We start from the raw sequence: 21,819 nt of genomic DNA, 5'->3' as shown, positions 1-21,819 counted from the left end.
GGCTCGTGACGATTTGTTGGCGTAAACTGTCATACAGTCGATATATACTGCTAATTTATAACGTTGATCCTCGATTTGCTGTCAAATTTTATGTATGACATGGTTTTTTTTATATTCACGCTGTATCACGCATGTGTGTGTGTGTGTGTATGTGTTAAATTAGATTATTCCACACTTTCTGTTTAATTTTCGAGACATTGCGCGTTGAGTGGCGCAACAGAACATCGCACTCTCTTGCGCTTCTCTTGTTATAAGCGCAAGTTAGTGAAAATGTATTTCATTCCCTTGAGTGAAAATGAAACCCACAACCATCACATTTATAATCTGTGCGAAGAAAGAAATTATAGAGAAAAGATTTTTCGCGTTCTTTCTAAAAGAAAACAAATTGTACCATTTTTTGTTTTTGTTATAATTTATATATTGTATCGAATCCAGTTTTTGTTATTTCTCTTTTAATTAATGTAATTGTTGCATTATCCGAAAAAAAAAGAAAAATTTCCGAATTAGATCGTATTCCCATATATTATTTATAATAGCAATATTGTTGACTCTTATGTTTCTTACAAAATCTAATGTGTTAAATAACCGTCTGATAAAAAATCTGAAAGCTATTTTCGCTGAAAGAATTTAAAATATAACATACTTCCCAAGCGTATCTAAGCATTTACAGAGATTCAAGAGTTTCAGGGACAATTGGCGTCTAATAAAATGAATGTAAATAAAAAGGATCGTTAGTACAAACACCGCGTCCAAATTACTATGCGGAACATTTTCTTATCGTAATGACCTACGCATTTTGGTAGCCCTTGTTGCCTTCACCTGAACTCTGATCTGGATTAATCCGGTTTTTTGTAAAGATTTTTTTAAGAAATAGCTTTTTTATAAAATCAACTCAGATGCCTTGGATATAAAGTTTGAAATACTTTGGTAGCGGACTAGTTGATAATGAAATTTAAAATGGTTGCCTGTTCTCCACGTAACGTTCTTTATCTATTCAATGAGTTTTGCAGTTAAATTACTGTTTTATTGGTATGGTACCAACAAACCAAACGAACTCTACAGTTTTATAATATAAATAATATAAATAAACATTATTATCTAGTGGTAGATCCCAAAATTTACCTTTATAAATATTATTCTTTATACTGAATTAAATAATATAGCACGTAGAGCACCCCTACCCTATTTCCAGCATTTTCCGCTTTGTTTTATCGTTTTTACCCCATTTTAGGGTTAATTTGGGGTTTACCCGTTCCTGGCATATTTTATAGCTCAATTTCAACTTGTTCAAATTATAGCTTTGAATTTGTAAAGGCTGTTTCATATGTGATATAAAATACTGAAAACGGTATAAATATACGGTGTATATGGAAATTTTAAGTTTTCTTGTTTATTTTGTATGTATATTTAATAAAATTTGTTGGTTTATTACTGTAGTACTGTGTACAAATACAGTAATATTTTACTGTATTTGTATAATAAAACCTTCTCTGTATTAAACCGCAGTGGGATGGCTGTAAAAGTAATGGTTGTGAGTTTGATTCCTATTCGAGGGAATGATTATATTGAAATCATTTGCATTATCCCGCTCTGGTAGACAAGGTGGGGTGTTTTTATCCCCACTCAATACGCAATGCTTTGAGAATATTTTTTATTCTTTTCACAGCGATAATTTCAAGGGTATTAAATAAAACAAAATGTGTCAAAGATGAATTTTATTCTAATTAAATTTAAGTGGAAACATGAATTATTATAACACGAATCTAAAGAAGGAAACGCTATTATAATCTTAATTACCAAATACTTATTTAAAAATAACAAAATGTCTTTCATGTTGTCGTTCAAAATTATATATAATTAAGAAATTATAAACAGAAAAATTTAAAAAGAACATGTCCGCCACAAAATGGCACTAAATTGGTAAACAATTTACATAATGCAAAATATATTTAATTATGTAATACATAAATACGTACATTTGTGCCTAAAATAGTGCGACCAGAATAAAAAAAATAAACAATTATTTATTTAAAAAATGGCGTGTACAAGTGACGTATAATTTTTTTTCTAGCCATGCTTCACAATGACATGTCAGTGCCAAATACATATTAAATATTATCTAATTCAAAAACGTCTAACAATCACCATTAAATGTAATCAAAATTACAAATTTTCCTCATAATTTCCAGAAGGCACATGAAAAGTTCTTATAAATAAATGAAAAACGAGACGCGACGAAATGTCGAAAAAGCGGAACAGATATGAAAAATGTTTACGAAATTAGGCTGTAGGTATATGTTGAAACAAAAGTGGTTTTTTGCGACAAAAAATCGCAATTTCGTGAACAGTACGGCCGACGAGTCATGGGCGCCCTGATGTTAGGTTTTCTGAAATTTGCGCATAGTACACATAAGAAGGAAATAATCAAAAGTATGATGAAATTTTAAAATTAAATTTGCGCAGCTAACATTAGTTATCTTCAGGGCGACCACGACTCGACGGCCGCACTGTACCTGTCCGTCGCCGTAGCAAAGTTCCGTCGTCATACAACATAAGTATAATATATGAACAATCTTATACTATATATGAAAATACAACAATTCACTTGGGAAGTTTATTTGACTTTTAATAGTCAAATGAGCTTCGCTTCGCGTGATATGCCACAGACTATAAATAATTTACACGCTACCCTTTTTATTTTAACAGAGTAAATATACCGATGTCTTTACCGAATTTCGGTACAAAGTGTGAAAATTACAAAATTTTTACGTACACGTTTTAGTGAACATTTAAAATCGATTTTCGTTTCGTTTCGCTCTTGGACATCGATATATTTTGCGTAATTTTGATATCTATAAGCAATCCCCAGCTTACTTATAACATTTGATCCCAAAACTGACAATTATAAATTTATATTGGGGTTTTATAATGTTTCAACAAAAACGAATCTAACACTAACATCAAGCGTAAGTATATACAGTACACGGCATTAGTGCAATGTGGAGTAAGGGGAAAGAATAGTAACAGAAATAAGTATATAGCATATATTTACCATATATAATTAATTTATAAAATTGTCAAAAAATCGATATTTCAATCGATTTTTAGTCGTAAACATAAGAAAATCTTACTCCAAACAAAATGTTTGAATTTAATACAAATATATATGATATTTAATACAACGCACGCTACCGCTACTACTACAAGTAAGAAAAATATATAAATTTCCCATAGAATTACATAATAATTTATGTATGAAAGCTCGTGAAAATATTTTTAGAGTTACAAAGAGTTGTCTTTTACATTTTAATACTTACTAGTATACTTAATAAATTAATTATTACATGAATTCAAAGGAAAAAAAAAGAAAAATTTCGATGAGAAACGTCAAAAAACAATCCTATAGAGAAAACTGTAGACGATAAAAACTTATAAACTAAACACTCAAAACTTATGAATTATGAAAACAAACAAAAAAAACCTTTTATTTTTATGTCTTTAAAAGTGCTGCTCGATCTGTTAACCGACGCTACTTGGCGAAAACATTCCACTCTTTGGATTTTTTACCTTAAAAACTTTGGTTATTGTTTTAAAAAAAAATTAAATATGTCTTTTATTTATGAAATTTAGTACGAAATGTGTAAATAAATGCATTACATTTAGCAATTGCATTGAAAAGACGAAGAAATGAAATGGATAAAATAAGTAGAACGCATGACTTTTTTGCAGATTTCATTAATTTTATATGTATATATTTAAAGTACAAAATCTTCGAGAACCTATCTCTACACGATACTATGGAAGCCAAAACGTAACGGTACCTAACACCGCATACAAAAATGCAATATTAACATTAATTCTCATTATTTATGTAAACGCGTATTTTACAGAGATAGCTTTTCTATAAATTTTACAAGAGTGGTCCTATATGTGATTCCATTAAGAAAATACTGCAGTGGTCCGAAATTTATTTATCTATTGCCATCAGTTCGGTTATTAGTTGTAGAAACAACCGAAAATGGAAAACCGTAGAAAAACAAATATTTTAGATGTTTTTAGCAGTTGTCTTTATATTAGGCATTATTCTAAATATTATTTGACAAAAATAAACAAAAAAAACCACACAGCTTAAAAATGGTTGTTTCGAATGAAACATTTCCTTAGATATCAATAAGAGGAAGCGAAACCTTAGAAAAAGTACCAATCGTGCGTAACAACCGAACTGTTAGCACTAGAACATTTAATAAGGTTTTACATATATCTAACTTAAACTCAGCCGTACAATTATTTAAGGCAAATTTTTATTCTTATTTGTATTTTCTTAAATTTGGTGAGATCTCCGTAGTATGTTGAAAAAAATGACCAAATGAGGTGAGTTTAGAAGAGCTATCCCGTTTCTTTATATTAATGTTTCTTTTATTTTACGATTGTTGTTGCGACCCTGCTTCGTTCAAGCAATTTATTTATAAGTCTATGTATTAGTGATAGTGATATTTTTTTTACAAATAATAGGCCTATACTTGTCAATCGTGGTTATTTAAGCCGGCGTTTAGACTCTCATCTAAAAAGAGAAATTGGAGCTATATGAATAAAAATGTTGTATTAATTTTGTATAAAATATTGTAATTTCGTTGAAAATCCAAAAAATAGGTCTAGCGTATCCAATTCCCCTATAAAAAACATCATTTCTAGATCACCAACGATTGACTAAATGACCTGCCCCACGCTACCCTACAAGCAATACGAAACATCCTAAGCAATAGGAACTGAAAGATTATAAAATAAAATCTAAATCGCTAATTGAAGTACGTACCTACTACAATTTTGAAAACAAAAAACGAGGTCAATGGTGCAACGTTTGCATACAAAATACGCTTCTTACTTACTCAACTTACGTCTAACTTACAAAACTTACCTCAGCTAGGTTATAACAGCCAGGTGTATTCATTTGTTTTTTTTATAAAAAAAAAACACCTCGCAATATCTTTAAGCTCTGTTCAAACGAGAATATTCAATACAATACAATTTTATATATAAAACACAAATAATACACTATTAATTATGAAAATTTGTCCTAAATTCACTTGGTTATTACAATATTAGCGAGGCGTGACGTCACTGGTGTCAGGACGTGTGACTATGAGCAGTCGGGCTCCTGCCACTCCACGCCGGCCCACTGCGGCAGCTGCGTCTCGTACTCCCAGCCGGGACCCTGGACAAACATCATACAATATAGGACCCTTTGCCTGCACTGCTATATGCGGGATAGAGCGAGATAGATTCACGTAATAATAAAAGAAACATATATATCCCATCTATCCTAATATCAATTCGAAACCCAGATCAATTCAATGAAAAAGCATTTTAAAATTGTTGCATCTAAACATTTCACTGTTATTTTATTAAGAAATACAATAAAAGAGCAAACTAAATAAATATTTTATTGAAGAAAACTTTAAAGGCATTGGTCTCAAACCAATTTCAGTCACTATTCTGAGTCGCAAGTACAAGTAACAAATGTATACGGATTAAAACCTTGGGGAGTTGTTCGTTTGAATTCACTTCAAGCTTCTTCGGCTAAAAGAATTTATCTTTTACTAGTATCCCGCCCACGGTTCGTTCGTGTGGACTATATTTTTTTAGGTTTCACGTTTTTTCCTGCATAGCAGGGTGGGCAGAGGTAGCTTAGTGTTAAGACACTTACTTTTAGAAACATTGTGTTTTATTACAGTACAGTCCGCGAGGTCTACGCGTATATAGTTTAGGTGTGACGTCACTTGGTTGGTACTGATAGCAGCAGTTACATTTAATTCTTAGTATCCTAATTTTGTGCCCTATTCATTAAGAATGAAAGATAAAATTGGCACTTGCAGTAATCAAGCGGCCACGACATAGCGTCCGCACTGTACAATTTGATGGAGAAAACAAATGTAACACACAAACCTTATATTTCCAAGCGTGTAGATACATGACGAGATCCCTCGGTCGCGGGTCGCGGTACCGCACGCGGCACTCGTAGCAGTGCGGGTCCGTAGTTAGGGCGTCGCCGGCACCGGTGGTGGTTACCGTTCCCGTTGTCCCGGATACGGTTGTTACGGTCGTGGTTGTGGTTGCCGGTGGTTGTGAGGCGGGCGTGCAACCGGTTTGCGTTGCAACTGTCACCTTGTCTGACTGTTGGTTGGAAAATTGATTTAAATATTTTTTGTGTTGTATGGAAAGTGGGGAACGAAACGTCTTAGCAGCGTCTTAGCGTCTTAGGTGCCTAGATGCCTAAAAATGCCTTTTTCTTTGTAAAAGGGCATTTTTCAAAGAACGAGCTATAATAGTTTATTTTTCGTGTGTTGTATACCTATTAGATTCATCATCATCATAACATACATTTTTACATTTATTTTCTTAGTAATAGTATTAGATAAAGAAGTGTTAATTAAATCTCAACAATGATGATTATTATAAGTCCTATTTATTTTATATTACTTTTCTTGTTTAATTTTATGTCAATAATATAAATCTTACTTTAGCGTCATTAGAATCTTCATTGAGAGAAGGTGACGGTGGCCCTGGTGACCGCACCTCCATTGGCGCTTCTTCTCCACTGGAGGGACTTGCTAATGTTGCTATAACATAAAAAAAATCACATTTAAATAGATCTAAATAATATTCCTTATGATTTTAGAAAGGATGTTTTTCAGTTTATGGTAGTGGTTTTTGAGTTTTATATTGACTCGTATAACAAACTGCAAATTTCCTGAGGTTAGTGCGTTCAGCCAAACAAACTTTTCATATAATATTAGATGTAATTTTAACTTACGTGTCATAGCAGAAGATGGTGTTAGTCCTGGCGCGGGAGACTCCAGTCGCGGCGAGGACTCGCGAGACGCCGGCCCTGTATCGCATTCGTCTTCACCAACTAAAAATAAAGTTTATTTTAATAGCGAAATCATAGATTTATAATAAAATAAGATATTGTAAGGTCCATAGACAATTAAGATATTTTAAGAGTTTTATTATAGAGCATACAGTGTACGGTGTTTTAAATAGGCGGAATCAAATGACCTAAAGAAACTCGAAAACAGGACTGAAATAAAAACGTATGAATTATATTTCATAAGCATATATATTTTTAGCTGTACGCTGTGCCCCTTATTGCAGGGAAGGTAGAAAGGAACCTAGTGTTAAGGTACTCACTGTTGTCAACACTGCACTGTAGCTTGTTACCAGAGATTTGAAGATATGAAAATAATTGATTCCTCCAATTAGGAATCGAACTAAGAGCCTAAAATAATTATAAAATAAAAGTTAAAAGTCACCTTTATCATCTGACACTGGTTTTGAAAATAACATATCATCATCTGCAGCATCTACTCCGAGCCAATTTTCAGCATTGTGTATAGCTATCAGATCTCTGACGAGCTGTTCGTCTGTCTTTCCGCCTGTATCTCCTCCCTTGCCTCGTAACGGTCCGAACACTGGGTGGTTGTATAGAGGATCGTTTACTACTGGGTAACCTAAAAATATAATTTTCGTCGTCATTTTTTGTTTGTAAGTATTAAAAAAAAATTACAGCAAATTTTGATGAACTGAAATTTGCGTGATGTCAATTTAAAAACATATTTTATTTTATACAAGAACACAAGGAACGGATAAATATTTATATTATATACACAAGTAAAATCCGTCATAAGACAAAATTACAGTTTAAATATTCACGAAAATCGCAGGGACGTTATTAAGTTAAAAATTGTTACCAATACGTAAAGCCAATATTGTATTTTTTGTAACGAACTGTTTTTTTGTTACTTTATGAATATCTTTTTGTACTGGATCGTAACGGAACGGTGCTGTTGTATCAATTTTGTTTTAATATTCATACTTCATATGCACTCAAAACAATATGTACTTCAAAATTTCAATAAAATCTATAATATATATTTTAATAATTATAAGATTCAATGTAAAGAGAAAAATGTCAAAAAAGTAAAAACGAATACTGACCTAAATATTGCAAATGTACTCTAATCTGATGCATTCTACCAGTTTTGGGGCGGCACAGTACCACGCTGGTGTTCGTATTCGTATTGTATCCTAGACGTTTGAAAATGGTTGAACAATCCTTGCCTTTCGGTGACACTTTGCACACACCTATCTTGTAGCTTACGACTTCTATTGGCTCCAGACATTCGATTTCCTCGCTGAATAATGAGAAACTTTGTTTGAGAGGATTGAAAAATATAGAAACATTAAAATTGAATGAAAGGAAATGGATATGCCATTTCCTGGATTGTATTCAATTCTTATGTCAGTTTATTACAAACATTTTAATATTTACTTTCAACATAAGGTTTAAATATGTCATTCATTTTGGTTATTCTTGGCTATCCTTAAGAAATATTTTCATAGATATTCTATGCGAGACAATATAATCATATAATACATTTATATTCAACCTTACATCACTTGGTTTACATAAATCTCGAGCTACGTGATCTGCAAACTGATTTGTCATCAGCATAAATAAGTTAAGTGTTTATTTTAATTAACAATGTAAACGTACTCGGGGAACTCGCCGTCGACTCGACAGACGTATTCCTTTTGCACCTGTCGATTCCTTATCTGGTGTTCCATTTGCCTTGCTTTCTTTGGACTCCTTCCGAATAATAGGAGACCTGTTTGGATTTGTGTTAATATTATTAATGATGCAAACAAAAATATTGTCTTGTTGGAAGATCTTTATTTAAATATAGCATTTAGGAACTTTCGCGATCATTGTACGAAATAAAGATTTATTAAAATAGAATATAAAATATATAAGCCCATCGTGGCGGATCGAGAAAGTGTCTTACTGAAGACGCTATGATTGTAGGGTTGATCTCTGATGTGGGGGGTGGAAGAGTTTATTTCTCCACTCAGGTAAGGCAGGCGAATCATTGTTTTTCAGCACCAAACACACAAAGCCACAATTTTGGCTTGTAAGGGGAACACATAGTCTTCTCTGCTATATGGATTGAAATGTAAAGTGCAAAAAATATAGCATTATTTATTTTGGTTTATATCAGTTCTAAGTTTATGGCGTTGCGATCGCATTATTTACGTCGCATGATTAGGTTACCTGATGTTAGCCTGTCCAGCCTGTGTATGGTCCTGAGGTTTTTGAGGTTATATTCCTTGGCGAGAATGAACACAACAGTGTTGTGACGGTATCGACCGCAAGGATGCACCTGTCAAGTCAATTTTACATTATTACTCCTAAGAAAAAATATATAAAAATTTTGCTGTAAACAAACTTATACAAATCAACTTTCCTTAATGAATAATTTTATTTTATTGTTTTATTTATTTAATTTATTTTTATAATGTGTAATTAAAATTGGTGCTACGAAAATAAGCAATAATGATACAGCCATACATGTTATAAATAAAGCCGCAGAATAAAGCGAAAACGACGTAAATCTCTCATTTTTGTAGTGAGTTTCATTTGTTTAGTTCATACAAAAGTGCTGGTGCCGTGCAAAAACAAAATGTGTCATAAAAGAAAAATGGTGAATGAGACAAGAGGATAATTTTATTTATATTTCATTTTTTATTATAAATATTAGTAGAGTAAATGAAAGTTTTTTTTAATACGACCGTTATTTTTTAACTTAGGATAAACAAGTGGAAGACGTTTTCGAGAAAAGAATCGAGTAATCTCTTGAACCACTTTCATGTGGGATTCTTAGTCCAAATGGGACTGTATGTTTTGGTTCCGTTTGGAATATCTATTCCACTTTTGTGCGGATCACATCAATTATCAGACCCTGATAGCGAACTTTTGTAGTGAAATAATACAAACCTTAAGATTTCGAAAAAAATTTGCGTATTCATTCATCAAAATTCAGATAAATTTTGCATTCACGTACAAAGTATTGAAATATTTAAAAATTTTGAAAGAAATATAGAAAATGAACTATCAAATTCAAACATACCAAACTTTCAAATCCAAATAAGATATATAACAAAGAGAATCCAAGAAAAGAAAATCGGAAGTCCAAAAAGAAGCTAACTACGTTCGCATACAACCAGAGCCTGATACAAAGACAAACGGTCCCAACGCTGACTCACCGGCAACGAGCAAGGCTTGTCTAGCACGAGAAGCTCCTCATCCACGTGTATGATGCGTAAGGGACTTGCGAGGACTGGCGTCTCGTGCCTGGCCCGCATTCAGAGCATTATATTAATGTCCTATGGTGTTGCGTTTTGGGTATCAACCAATCGCATATATTAATTTTAACTTAGTTTTAAAATCAGTCTTAGGGTTTTTTATGGATTTTAAAGTAAAAAATTAAATATAGCACAATAATAATATGTTTCATATAAAAGCATAAAGTACTAGTAATATTAAAAGTGATATTGAAAATAATATAAAAGGTGCAATTATAGATGATAATAAAATACTTGTTGATATAATAAAAGAAAATGACTCTACATTGAAGTAACTAGAGTGACATACGAAAATTAAAGATTTTTATAAATATATGATTAAATGAAGAAAGCTCCTTGATAATTTATAGATATTTTTTTTAAAAAAGCTTTTAAAAATTCCAAATATTAATAAAAATTTAGACAATTCTAATCCTAATAATGATTTCTGCATTGTCATTTTGTACGTTAGAGCTATTATGCTCTTCATAAATAAATATAACAGCAGTAAACACTTTGACAGACAGACTTCCTGACGTAAGCTCTACAAAGATTAACATAAAAAAGGAGAACGGTTTTCTAAAGGTTTTTTAACATTCTGGAAGTTGCCTTGATATTTCGCTTAGGACTTTTAATGCCTTCATTATCACAAAGCTGTGTATAAAAGTTATAATTTCATAAAATGGAACGTCCCTGTTTCATGTTTACCACAAGAAAATATTATAATAGGTATTTGTATAGTCTAAAAATGGTGTAAGATTTAATAGGGTAAAATAAATAATTAAATTTTTATACAAATAATAACTTATTCGTGGGTTGCTTCACGCTGTATTCCGCATAAAGCACTGTAAGCAGAGGTCTTCACTTTCTGTGCAATCAAAGTAGTGCGTGTTGATTTCGGAACTCAACACAACCCTTTGTAATTGAAGTAGAATAAGGAAATTAATATAATTTCTAAGCCGAGTGTGAATCGAATTCAGAACCGTCACGTTTACAGTAAATACAGTTTGAACTTTTAAAAATTCAATATTAAAAGCCATATATAAATAACTTTTGGAAATGTTTATATATTGAAGAAGTAATATCAAAATATGATTCATAAAATGCGCATTTAATTTTAAGTTATCTAAGTAAAATAATTTCAATTTAAAGTAATTATTATATATAAGTATATATTTTTTTAAAAAGTTTCAAATTAGTGGAAAGAAAATAAAAGACACAAAATAGCTGAAAAAACTAACTACCCAAATAGCATAGCATTATTATAGTAAGTAAAAAAATATTTTTAAATTTATATAAATTTATTTTAAAATATCAATTAAATGCAGTATCTACTATGTTGTTTAAAAATCTGTTATGTATGTGTGTATATTTAGTATACAGAAGGAACTATACTACAGGTCCAAAATGCATGGATAGTTCGTTAAATTTATTTATATATATTTTATTGACAACAATTAATATTACAATAACATTATAAAATATCATTTAAAGTTTTTATATTTAATATTTACAACTTAAAATATTTCTATTTTTTTTTGAGCTTCGCACTGTATTGCGCATATAGCAGAGGGAATCTGGGAACCTAGAGTAAAACACTCCGTTTCCATTAAGACAATTTCTTCCCCACTTTGTTCCAAATTGAGGAGACACTATATGTATCGTGTATTGAATGGCGCAACTCAACGCCCTTTATCTCTTTACCAGAGCGAGGAAATGAAAATAAAATGTTCTATTTATTAAATATATCATTTTATCGAGTGGGAATCGAATTCTCAACCTGTCACGTTTACAGTCGCACGTCTGGCCGCTGCGCCATGAATGGCCTTATACATTTTCCAAAACATGTTTTAAAAAGAAAAAGAGTAGAGAAATTATCCACTACAAGTTCTCCATCTATAAATACATAGATATATACCAAATAAGGAGATTCGTAATTTATGATAATACCAATGTTATCATTGTACATCGGCCGTTGCAAACGTATTGCAACAATATATCACTTTACCATTACCGATTGGAGACCTCCCTGGAAGCGGCATCAATCAACATAATTGGACACGGTCGGTCACTTGGCGCTTGCGTCGTATAAAAATTACCACTTTTACGAACACGCTGTATAGCCTATACGTACTAATAATGTAAATGCAACAATTTTGTATGTCTGTTCTGTTTGGTCGACGAGACTTAGTAGGTTGATTTAAGGGTTTCTTTAGTTTCACGCATCATGTGGCGTGATAAGATACTCCACCCTCTTTTTTGGGAAACAGTGCCTTGTTTTTTTTTAAGAACTCCTATGTAACTCTTGGTGTAACTCTTGGGTGTTTTAGAACTCCAATTTGGACTAACAAAGACTAGAAAAATCTAAATATATTTTCGAGTGAAAATCGGATCTATCCAAAGGCATAATTATAGTTAAATTTTCACATACTATAATTAGCTATTTATAGTGTAAATTATTATCAAAGGCAAAGTCGCGTGTTTCACTAATGATAAATGAAAGAGACATCTTGCCTTTAGCCAAAGAATTCCTTTCCGCCGTGATTACACTAATTTATTAAGTACGCCCGAGGCCTAATCTTGATATCTTCTATAGAAGTCCCTTTCTTGTGAGGACAGAGTCAGGTATATTTTATTAATGTAATATAAAGGCTTTTTGGCATAAATGAATTATTGAGTTATGTTTTATTTTGGGGGGGAAGAGCGTGCCGAATTTGACAGAATATAGTACTAACTGAGTTTTACTTTGTTCGTATATATACATTTCTTGTGTGGGACAGAAATCATTTCATCATTTTCGAGTTTTGTCCTTAGGATTGTTTTTGGGATTTAATTCGAATATATTTAGTGTGTGGGAATTGAATTCACAACAATCGCGTTAAAAGTTAGTCACTGTCCTGTGAGACAACGCCACTACGGTTTTAATTTGCTACTAATAAACACAGAGAAGAAAGTGACACATACATTTATTACTTAACTTATTATTAATATTTGTTTGACTTTCCTTAAAAAGGCCTCTATTTTTATATACATATATTTTTAATATTTACATGATTTATTTTAAATACATCATGTGTGTAAAGTTCAAGAAAATTTTAAGTTTAAGCAATATTTTGAAGAGTAGTTAACTGAAAACTGCTAACTTAAACACAACTTTTAAGCGTCTTGCAAGATATTTCATTTTTCGACGTAATATAGTGAGTTGAGATCAACTTTAATGTATATAGAACAGATTTATACATATATTTTTTTACCAACCAGATTTTTAGACATGTTAAAAATTAAGTGATTGCAAAATTATTTTACCATTTTATCAATTACAAATATAAAAAAATCCCCTGGAAATCCTCCAACCCATTGGAACTCGATGCCGCTTATCGCTTTTAAATTGTTATTAGAGCGACCATGCGAAAATAATTCATTCCCTCGAGGAATCGAACCCATAGCTACAGGCTGTGCGACTGTACCACGAGTTCGTTCTATATATTAAAAATTCTAAAATATCTTAATATTAAAAGTATAGAATTTTTATAAATCTATTATGTAACAGTATAAAATGGTATCAATATTAAATCCATATATGGAATTCATGTTTATACCATCCATAAATTCCGAACATAAAGGCGCACAGTACAAGTTATTATATTCTTTGTACTGTGTTATTGTGTCTATCGAACGGCGGAATGCAATAAAATTAAATATTATATAAAAGAAAATGAAAAACAGAAGTAATATAAAATAATGAAATAACTTGTTCAATCATACAATAAAAAAAAATAGACGTTTTTTTCAAATAAAAGAACGGCCGTCTATTGTCATGGCGCAAAGGCACAAACGTGTGACGGTGAACGCGGCGATTGCTGGTTCGATTTCTCTTCGAGGAATAAAATATTTAATATTTTGATTTTATCGTTTTTTAAACAAGGTAAAACGTGACGTTGAGTTTCGCTACTCAACTTGTAGTGTCTTGAATTCGGCGGAAAATAGGGAACGGAAGTGTTGTAATGGAAATGGAGTGTCTGACACTAGGTTCCCAGGTACGATCTACTTACCTAGCCTACTACTTACCCTAGGATGCAGGGTGAAACTTTTATTAATAATCATAATAATGTAATATTTTAAACCAAAACATTTCTTCGATATAATGGAAAAAAATCGCAATACCTTAGCGATGTCAGATAAAACATAATTATGTATACGACGAGTAGCAACGTTATTTCCTGTTAAAGGCACTTTGTATAAGCGAAAGGACTTTGTGAGATGCTTCCATAGACAACGCTACCTAATTTCAGCTCATGTAAACATTTCGTAGTCACGTTTAAAGCTTAGATTCCAGCTCAAATATTTCATTAATAATAATAATTTGGAGGAGTTGAGTTTTTAATAAATTAAGAAAATATTTAATAATAATATCAATATGTAATTATTAAATATTAATACATTGAAGCCAGCCGTGGCGCAGGAGCACAAGCGTGCAACTGTAAATGTGACAGCTTGTGGGCTCGATTCCCATTCGGGGAAATGAAATATTTAATATTTTTTTCACTTTGCTACGATGCGCTGTACGACGTTGAGAGTTCCAACATTCAACACGCAATGTCTCCAGAATTCGGTTGAAAGTGGGTAACGGAAATGTCTTGATGGGAACGGAGTGTATTAACACTAGGTTCTAGGTTCTACCTGCTTAGCCTGCTATGTGTGAACTACAGTGTGAAGCTAAAAAATATAATATATTTTTAGGATTATCATTTATATTAAATATATGGATATACTCGTATGTAGTTTGGGTAGAATGCCAGGAAGAAGGACGTAACTCCTTTTCCTAGACTAGCTTAAGCTCAACATTTAACAATTTAAACAAAACAAAAAAAAAAAACTTACAGAACTACCTTATAAGAAAAAAAACCACTTACCTCGAATTAAAACTACCCACTAATCTAAACAAAATACAAAAGTCAATGCATGCAAGGACCAAAGCATCGATAGAAGCGTAACATACGTATGGCCGTCTCAATTGCCACTTACAGGTATAGATGCCGGTTTGTTGACAACGACAATGTCCTCGTCGATATGAACGAGGGTGATAGGTTGGCTGGTCACCGGTACTTCGTGCCTGTAACGATACACACGTCACGGACGAGTTCAGACAGGAGTATGTGGCGGCAGCTGGATCGTCAGCTTTGGTAATCGTCACTCAGATTCTTTTGGGTTGTTTAGAATTTACGGCTGTTTACGTTTTTTTGAATTGGATATCATCTGCGTTCTCGTTTTGGGTTTAGTGCATTTTTTTATAAATGTGCAATGGGACTTTAATGTGACGAAACGGAAAATTTAACGTTATTTAAATTTTAATCATTATTTCATCAAAATAATGTAAAATTTTTACCTTGCCATGAATACTCTTTTACATGGTTGCTATGGGAATGGAAATTAAAAAGAAATAGTTCAAAAGAGTCAACATTTACAACTTTGTAGGTAAGCCTTTGATGGAAACGACAGATTTTCACGTTGAAATCCAGTGTGGCGTAGTAAACATCGAATAGGTAAAAAATAAACGTATAATAAAACATAAAAGGTATTTGTAATAGGTTTTGTTGTTTTGAGAATGACTATAATAAAATATCTCGGTTATTTTATGGACCTGAACATCAGTTAAATAAACAATTTACGATTTTAGTTTATATTTTTAGTGATAGGTCGGAGATGTCGTAAATCTTGGAGGCATAAGGCATAAATAATTAATATTGCTTATTTTTCATTCCACTAAAGCATTCTTCGATAAGAATTACTGATATATATGAGAAGTGATTTGAAAGGACGATTGAGAATATAAATATGTGTATTGTAATAGCACGATTACGCAGGTGGTATCCCAGGGTATGAAAAAACGTTGCTCAAGATCCAAGTTAACTGGTACCATTAATCTGATCTCGTGGTGTATGAAATACAGATAAGACGAGACCAAACGACAACAAATGAACATGCGTGAGCGAAAATAAGTTAGAGGATTGCGTTCCTAACAGTTTTTGTCCTGAAAGTTATGTTAATTTACATTTGGGATGAAAATTAGATTTTTTTTTGTTAATAATATAGACATAAAACTATTAGAAAATTGATCGAATCTAACTTTTTAGACACGAAGGTTGTTTGCGATACGGTACAAGGGAAACACGTTAAGAAAAGTTAAGTACAGCTTAACTGTCGACTTGGTGTCTGTAAGAAAGAATAAATTTTTGTGTGCACTCGCATGCTCATCCGGTGCTCATTCGATTGAAATTTTGATAATAGGACATTCCAATAACTAAAGGCTTGTATGTACAAACGAATTACAATTTGTGTCTAATGCTAAAACCAAATTCTGAACGTATTCATTTTAATGGTCAAATTTTTGTTTATATAATTAATAGGTTAGTTTTGAACCAAAAAAATGAATCGTATCACCAATACACCGGTTCTATATAATACTTCCTTTACATAGAGACAAAAGTAAGACAGGAAAGAATATTGTTAATAACAGTGAAGTCTTTTACGGTATCCTCCGCGTTATCTAACGTAAGTGTAGCAGCAAATATATTGTAAACATCAGGTAGTTCCGTTTGCAATTCTTGTGCTAAATGATAATCTATATCTTAAAAGCTATCTACAGTAGTAGCTACTATATGAGTTAGAGTTAATTTAAAATGAGCAATACCTATGAACGACGTTGGCTAGCAGGTCGTTGTGTTTGAGTCTGTAGTCAGGATCAACCCTTTCATAGTTGACGGTTAGGGTACCAGCTCGTATGCACCTTTCATATTCAGCGGCCGGATGCGCCCTAAATTCTCTGGCGAATACATCAAGGATTTTCTCGCCAACCCATCTTCCTTTGGTGAACGTTGTGAAAGTGAAATAATAAGGATATACTTTCCTGAGGCCTGCAAATTTAAATGGTGAAAGGTGAATTTATTAGAAATATTGGATAACAATGGAAACTATTTGAATTTGTAAATTATGAACGTAATTTGCAATACATTTATGTATACTTATTATATATGAAATTTTGCAAAAACTCTGTAAAGTTAATTATGTAAATTTACATCTAATTACTTAAAGATCATAATTATAAATCTAAGTAATATTATAATTAAAAATTGTTTACAAGAAACACCATCCATTTACGCCTACAAAACCTTGCAGGAACTACGGCACTGCGGTAAAATGACTAAGACTGGCTCAACAGGCTTCCGTACCTGTTTTACACTGATTTATATTAAACTTCGTTATTAGAATATTGTGACTCATCAAATTGTGTTGGCGTGATTGTGTCTAAAGTAGATTAAAATTTTCATTAAAATGAAACTGTTCTGGCGCAGCGACACACTGTCTGGATAGGAACGGTCGTGGGTTAGATTCCAACTCGGTTCTTAGATTTAGTTACAAGATAAAGCGCGGCGTTGAGTACCGCTACTCATAACGCTATGTCTCGAAACTTGGTAACGGAGTGTCTTAATGCTATGTTCTCTCCGCGTTTGTTTTGATTTTATGATATTTATGAAACACGCGTAGTGTTTCATTTCAATAAAATTTTGACTTTTTAAACGCGAGTGTTTGGGCATTTATTTCAAGGAACTAATTTTTTCAATTCAAGTTCATAACTTTTTTCTATTTTTACAGTACAAACGGGAAATTAAACTTATAGTTTAATACAATCATAAACTGTTTCTTTTTCTCCGAAACGAGCTTAATCTTGACTCTCATACAATATTTTAGCTACGGCCTTTCAAAAGTTTATGTATAGATGAAATGTAAAGTAGCATAAAACGTACATTAGTTCGTCTTAGAAAAGTATAAGAAAACCAGTGCAGTGGTAATAAAAAACTCAATTCGCGGTTTATTAATTTTTAAACGTTAACCTTGCGTTGAAGTCAGAGCGAGTTAAGGGCCAAAGTATATAACTTTTTTTTATCAGCTTCACACTTTCTCGCGAAGTAATATCGGCAGAGAAAACCTGGTGTTGAGACACTCCCTTTCCCCACTTTCTGACATATTTTCGGAACACTGCGTGATTTGTTACCAACTCGGCGAATACAATACCTATGATCACCTTAACTAAGTATAATTCTAAATTGTAGAACTTTGTATTTGCTATTAAATCCCACATGTTTGGACTTTGCAATTTATATCTATATTTAAGTGATCAATCACTCCGTTCTCAATCTTCAGACGTAGGTATATAAAAGCTAAAATTGAATTGGTTATTTTTACATTACAATAAGCTAAACTTCACTCTCATATAGCCGGGTAGTCAAAAGGAATCTGGGAACCTGTTGTTAAGTTTCTCCCTTCCTCATTAAGACGCTATACAAAATAATCATAGTAAACAAGCATCTAATGCTTCAAAATAGTCAAATAAAATGGGTAAATTCTCTATAGGGAATATATTTTTAAGACACTAACCATTTTCAATGTAGTACGAGGTTTCGTTATATCTATCGTCTGTGAATCCCGGCCTCTTCGCTTTCAACGCCTTTGTTTCGAGCTTTGCCTGGAACAATAAAAATCAATAAATAGTTAACCAACTTTGGAGAGCATTTAGAAAAGTGGTCGCGGAACTTTCTTTTGTTCTAATTGTAGTGTAAATTCGATTGCCGCTTGATGTAAATAACTTTAGATGATAGTATAATTTAGTATTAAAGTTAATTAATGAGGCTGATAATTTATGAGAGGCGGTGCAGTCCGGCAGCGCGCGTCAGACTGTCAGCGTAATGGTTGTGGGTTCAATTCCCACTCGAGGAAATGAAATGTTTACTATTTTTATTTCCTCGCCCTTCTGTGAAGGCAAAGCGCGGCGTTAAGTTCCTCTACTCTTTGCGTTATATCTACAGATTTCGGCGAAAGTGGGGAATGAAGTGTCTTAACACTAGGTTTCCTCTGCCTAACCTACTATCTGAGGGATATAGCGTGAAGCTAAAAAAAACATACATCCGTATAGAATCTCAGAATTAATCAATTACGAGAAATGCTCCTTGAGTGTAGTGTGTTTATTTTAGTAATACTCAGTAATGTGCATAATATTTCAGTAGAGTAGGCACTTGATATCCAATCATATTAACATGAGAATTCTATTAGCAATTGAAGTGCCTTAACTAATATCCTTTACGTAAAGCGGAGAGTGGAGAGTCTAGATACTATTGCCATGGGCAGCGGAACTCAACGCTGCTTCTTGTATTGTCGGGAAAATAAAAATAAATAAATTTCAAAATCTCCTGGAGGTGAAAGCTACCATCGAATGAATCTAACCTAACCTAAAATCTTTTTTATACATATATAACTACTGAAGAAAAAAAATATTATTTGAATAGGTAGATTTAGAATTAGTCCATTATGCAAATTAAAACTTCACTCAGGAGAATATTCACATTTATAATACCTACATATATGTAGATAGTTTTGAATTATCTATATATATAAAAGGACTTGTCCTCACTGACTGAGGTAAGACGCACGCACAGCCGTAACCGCTGATGGTAGAAACGTAAAATTTGGACAAAAGTTTACTTTCGTAATCTGGACATCCACTAAGAAGGGATTTGGAAAAATTTTAACCCTAAAGGGGTGAAATAGGGGTTCAAAGTTTGTATGGAAAAAAATTTAAATCGGCACCGATTTTTATAAAATTTGAAATTTAGATTTTTAAAAGTATTTAATTGAACACGTGTTTCATCGTTTTCTAGAATTCTCCCCCTAAGGGTGCAAATAAAGGGGTGAAAGTTTGTATGGGAAAATTCTTAAATCGCCACCGATTTTTATAAAATTTGATATTTAGACTCTTAAAAATATTTAATTGAACACATGTTTCATGGGTTATTAGAATTTACCCTTAAATACGCAAGCGAAGCTGCGCGCGTCCGCTAGTTAAATTATAATGTTTAAGATTTTTTTCATATATCATTTTATAATAATAATTTTAGAAAACGTATAAAAACTAGAACAAAGTGTATTTAATCCCCATACAGAGATACTACTAGAATAAATTGTAAGAGGCATATAAAAATTTCAACGTATTTTGACGTTTCCACATTTTTACCGTTCAGCTTCAATAAAAAAATTAATACGTTGCGGGATACAAAGTGAAACTAAAAAAAAAAGGTTTATCATGAAGACAGAAGGATTCAAAATTTTAAAAGTAATTATATTTACATTAACATATTAAACGACCTTCTGTGTACAGACACAATATTAGCTTAAGCCAATAATGGGATTGATCAAATTATGCATCAATCATTTTTGACGGATGTGAGTGGCGTGATCTACTTTTTTAGCTTTACGCTGTATCTCGCTGGGTATGCCGGGTAGGCAAAAGGAACCTAGTTAAAGTTAAAATACTTCCCTTCTCTACTATGCTAGCTCTAAGGTTCAAGGGTCTCTCCCTCTGCCTACTCTGCAATAAGCGGAAAACAGAGTGAAATCGAAAAGAAAACCAAGGTTTACCCAAGATAAGGCTATAAATCCATATAATATATTAAATTGACAGAACATTTCCATTGTTAGAAAGAAACGCTTATAAAAAGTTCCTCGCAGCGCCGCCGGCGAAATGAGAAAAGTTTTTTTTAAAACGAAACAATCTACGTGCCATGAGATTTTGCTCATTCCATTGTACGTGTCTTCACTTAGGCGAGTTTTCAGTCATATAATTATGTAGAAATTGGATGTTTACTGAAAACTGTAGCTTGTTGCATATTTGTACAACTCTTTATTGAGTAACTTATTTAGCGCTTTGCTTATATACAATTGAATGAGTAGGTTTTTGGGTTATTTTTTAATTTTTTTCTATCTTTTTGAGGAAAAATATATATAAAAAGCGTAGTGAGTGAGAATTGGACATAAAAAAATCACGATCAGTCAAATATTATACAAATGTTTTAAAAAGGTGAAAAGTCATTTGCCTTGTGCAAATTTATTTTATCGACTATCGTAGAATGAATTATTTTCATTTATCTAATAAGAAAAAGAACGCGGCGTTGAGTTCCGTCACTCAACAGGCATCATTTCGAAGATTGATCGAAGTGGGGAGCAAAATGTCTTAACCCTTTGTCTCACATGCTACATATTATGTAAGAAGTATAACGTATTTTAAAAAAAGGTATTAATATACGACATTAAAATTAAATATTAAACGTCCCAGCCTTATTAACTAAAAATACTCCTTCCAGTATAAAAAAGGCAAAATATTCAACCAAGCAAATGAAGCCAAATTAAATGTTAAAAACCGTATATTTTATAACTAATAAACGTTTTACGTGGAGTACTTCAAAATGTCGTTTGCAGGAACAACGTTATTTCATATTATAAAATATATTGTAGCTTAATTCAAAAGCTCACTCAAAGCGAGCCATTAAACATTCATTCGCATCGGTCACTCCGTTAATAATTGAACTTTAAAAATAATTGTGTTTATTCTGCGTTAAATCTGGCAACTAGTACTTATGTATTTTTGGATCATTTATACAGGATAAGTAACTCGCTGTGATTAGAAGATGAATGGCGACGTTAAGATCCGCACTTTCAATGTCTTGAAAATTGGGTAATGGGGAGCGGAATTACCACTAGCCTAACTCTACCCTACCTGCTGGGATACAGCGTGAAATAAAAAAAAAATAT

The 21,819-nt window shown here is 32.4% G+C and overlaps 1 protein-coding gene across 4 annotated transcripts in view; it reads right to left on the bottom strand.

Moving 5' to 3' along the window:
• Nucleotides 1–1,700: 1,700 nt before the first annotated feature.
• Nucleotides 1,701–21,819, bottom strand: part of LOC146541720 (pseudouridylate synthase RPUSD2-like) — a 314,100-nt gene continuing 293,981 nt past the window's right edge. For all 4 annotated transcript variants that reach the window (XM_085190829.1, XM_085190821.1, XM_085190848.1 and 1 more), the window contains 11 exons: nucleotides 18,616–18,703; nucleotides 16,871–17,093; nucleotides 15,205–15,292; nucleotides 9,110–9,218; nucleotides 8,555–8,666; nucleotides 7,996–8,192; nucleotides 7,311–7,508; nucleotides 6,812–6,910; nucleotides 6,517–6,617; nucleotides 5,944–6,171; nucleotides 1,701–5,212 (listed from right to left, as the gene is read on the bottom strand). In XM_085190829.1, coding sequence (XP_085046955.1) covers nucleotides 5,138–5,212; nucleotides 5,944–6,171; nucleotides 6,517–6,617; nucleotides 6,812–6,910; nucleotides 7,311–7,508; nucleotides 7,996–8,192; nucleotides 8,555–8,666; nucleotides 9,110–9,218; nucleotides 15,205–15,292; nucleotides 16,871–17,093; nucleotides 18,616–18,703 — 1,518 coding nt within the window. In that variant the 3' untranslated portion in view covers nucleotides 1,701–5,137. The remainder of the gene's footprint in view (nucleotides 5,213–5,943; nucleotides 6,172–6,516; nucleotides 6,618–6,811; nucleotides 6,911–7,310; nucleotides 7,509–7,995; nucleotides 8,193–8,554; nucleotides 8,667–9,109; nucleotides 9,219–15,204; nucleotides 15,293–16,870; nucleotides 17,094–18,615; nucleotides 18,704–21,819) is intronic.

This window comes from Heliconius melpomene, chromosome 1, assembly GCF_056956725.1.
Source record: "Heliconius melpomene rosina isolate 202511_hmr_F chromosome 1, ASM5695672v1, whole genome shotgun sequence".
Lineage (NCBI taxonomy): Eukaryota > Metazoa > Arthropoda > Insecta > Lepidoptera > Nymphalidae > Heliconius > Heliconius melpomene.
Note: the sequence above shows the minus strand (reverse complement) of the source record. Positions and strands in the feature narration are given on the sequence as shown.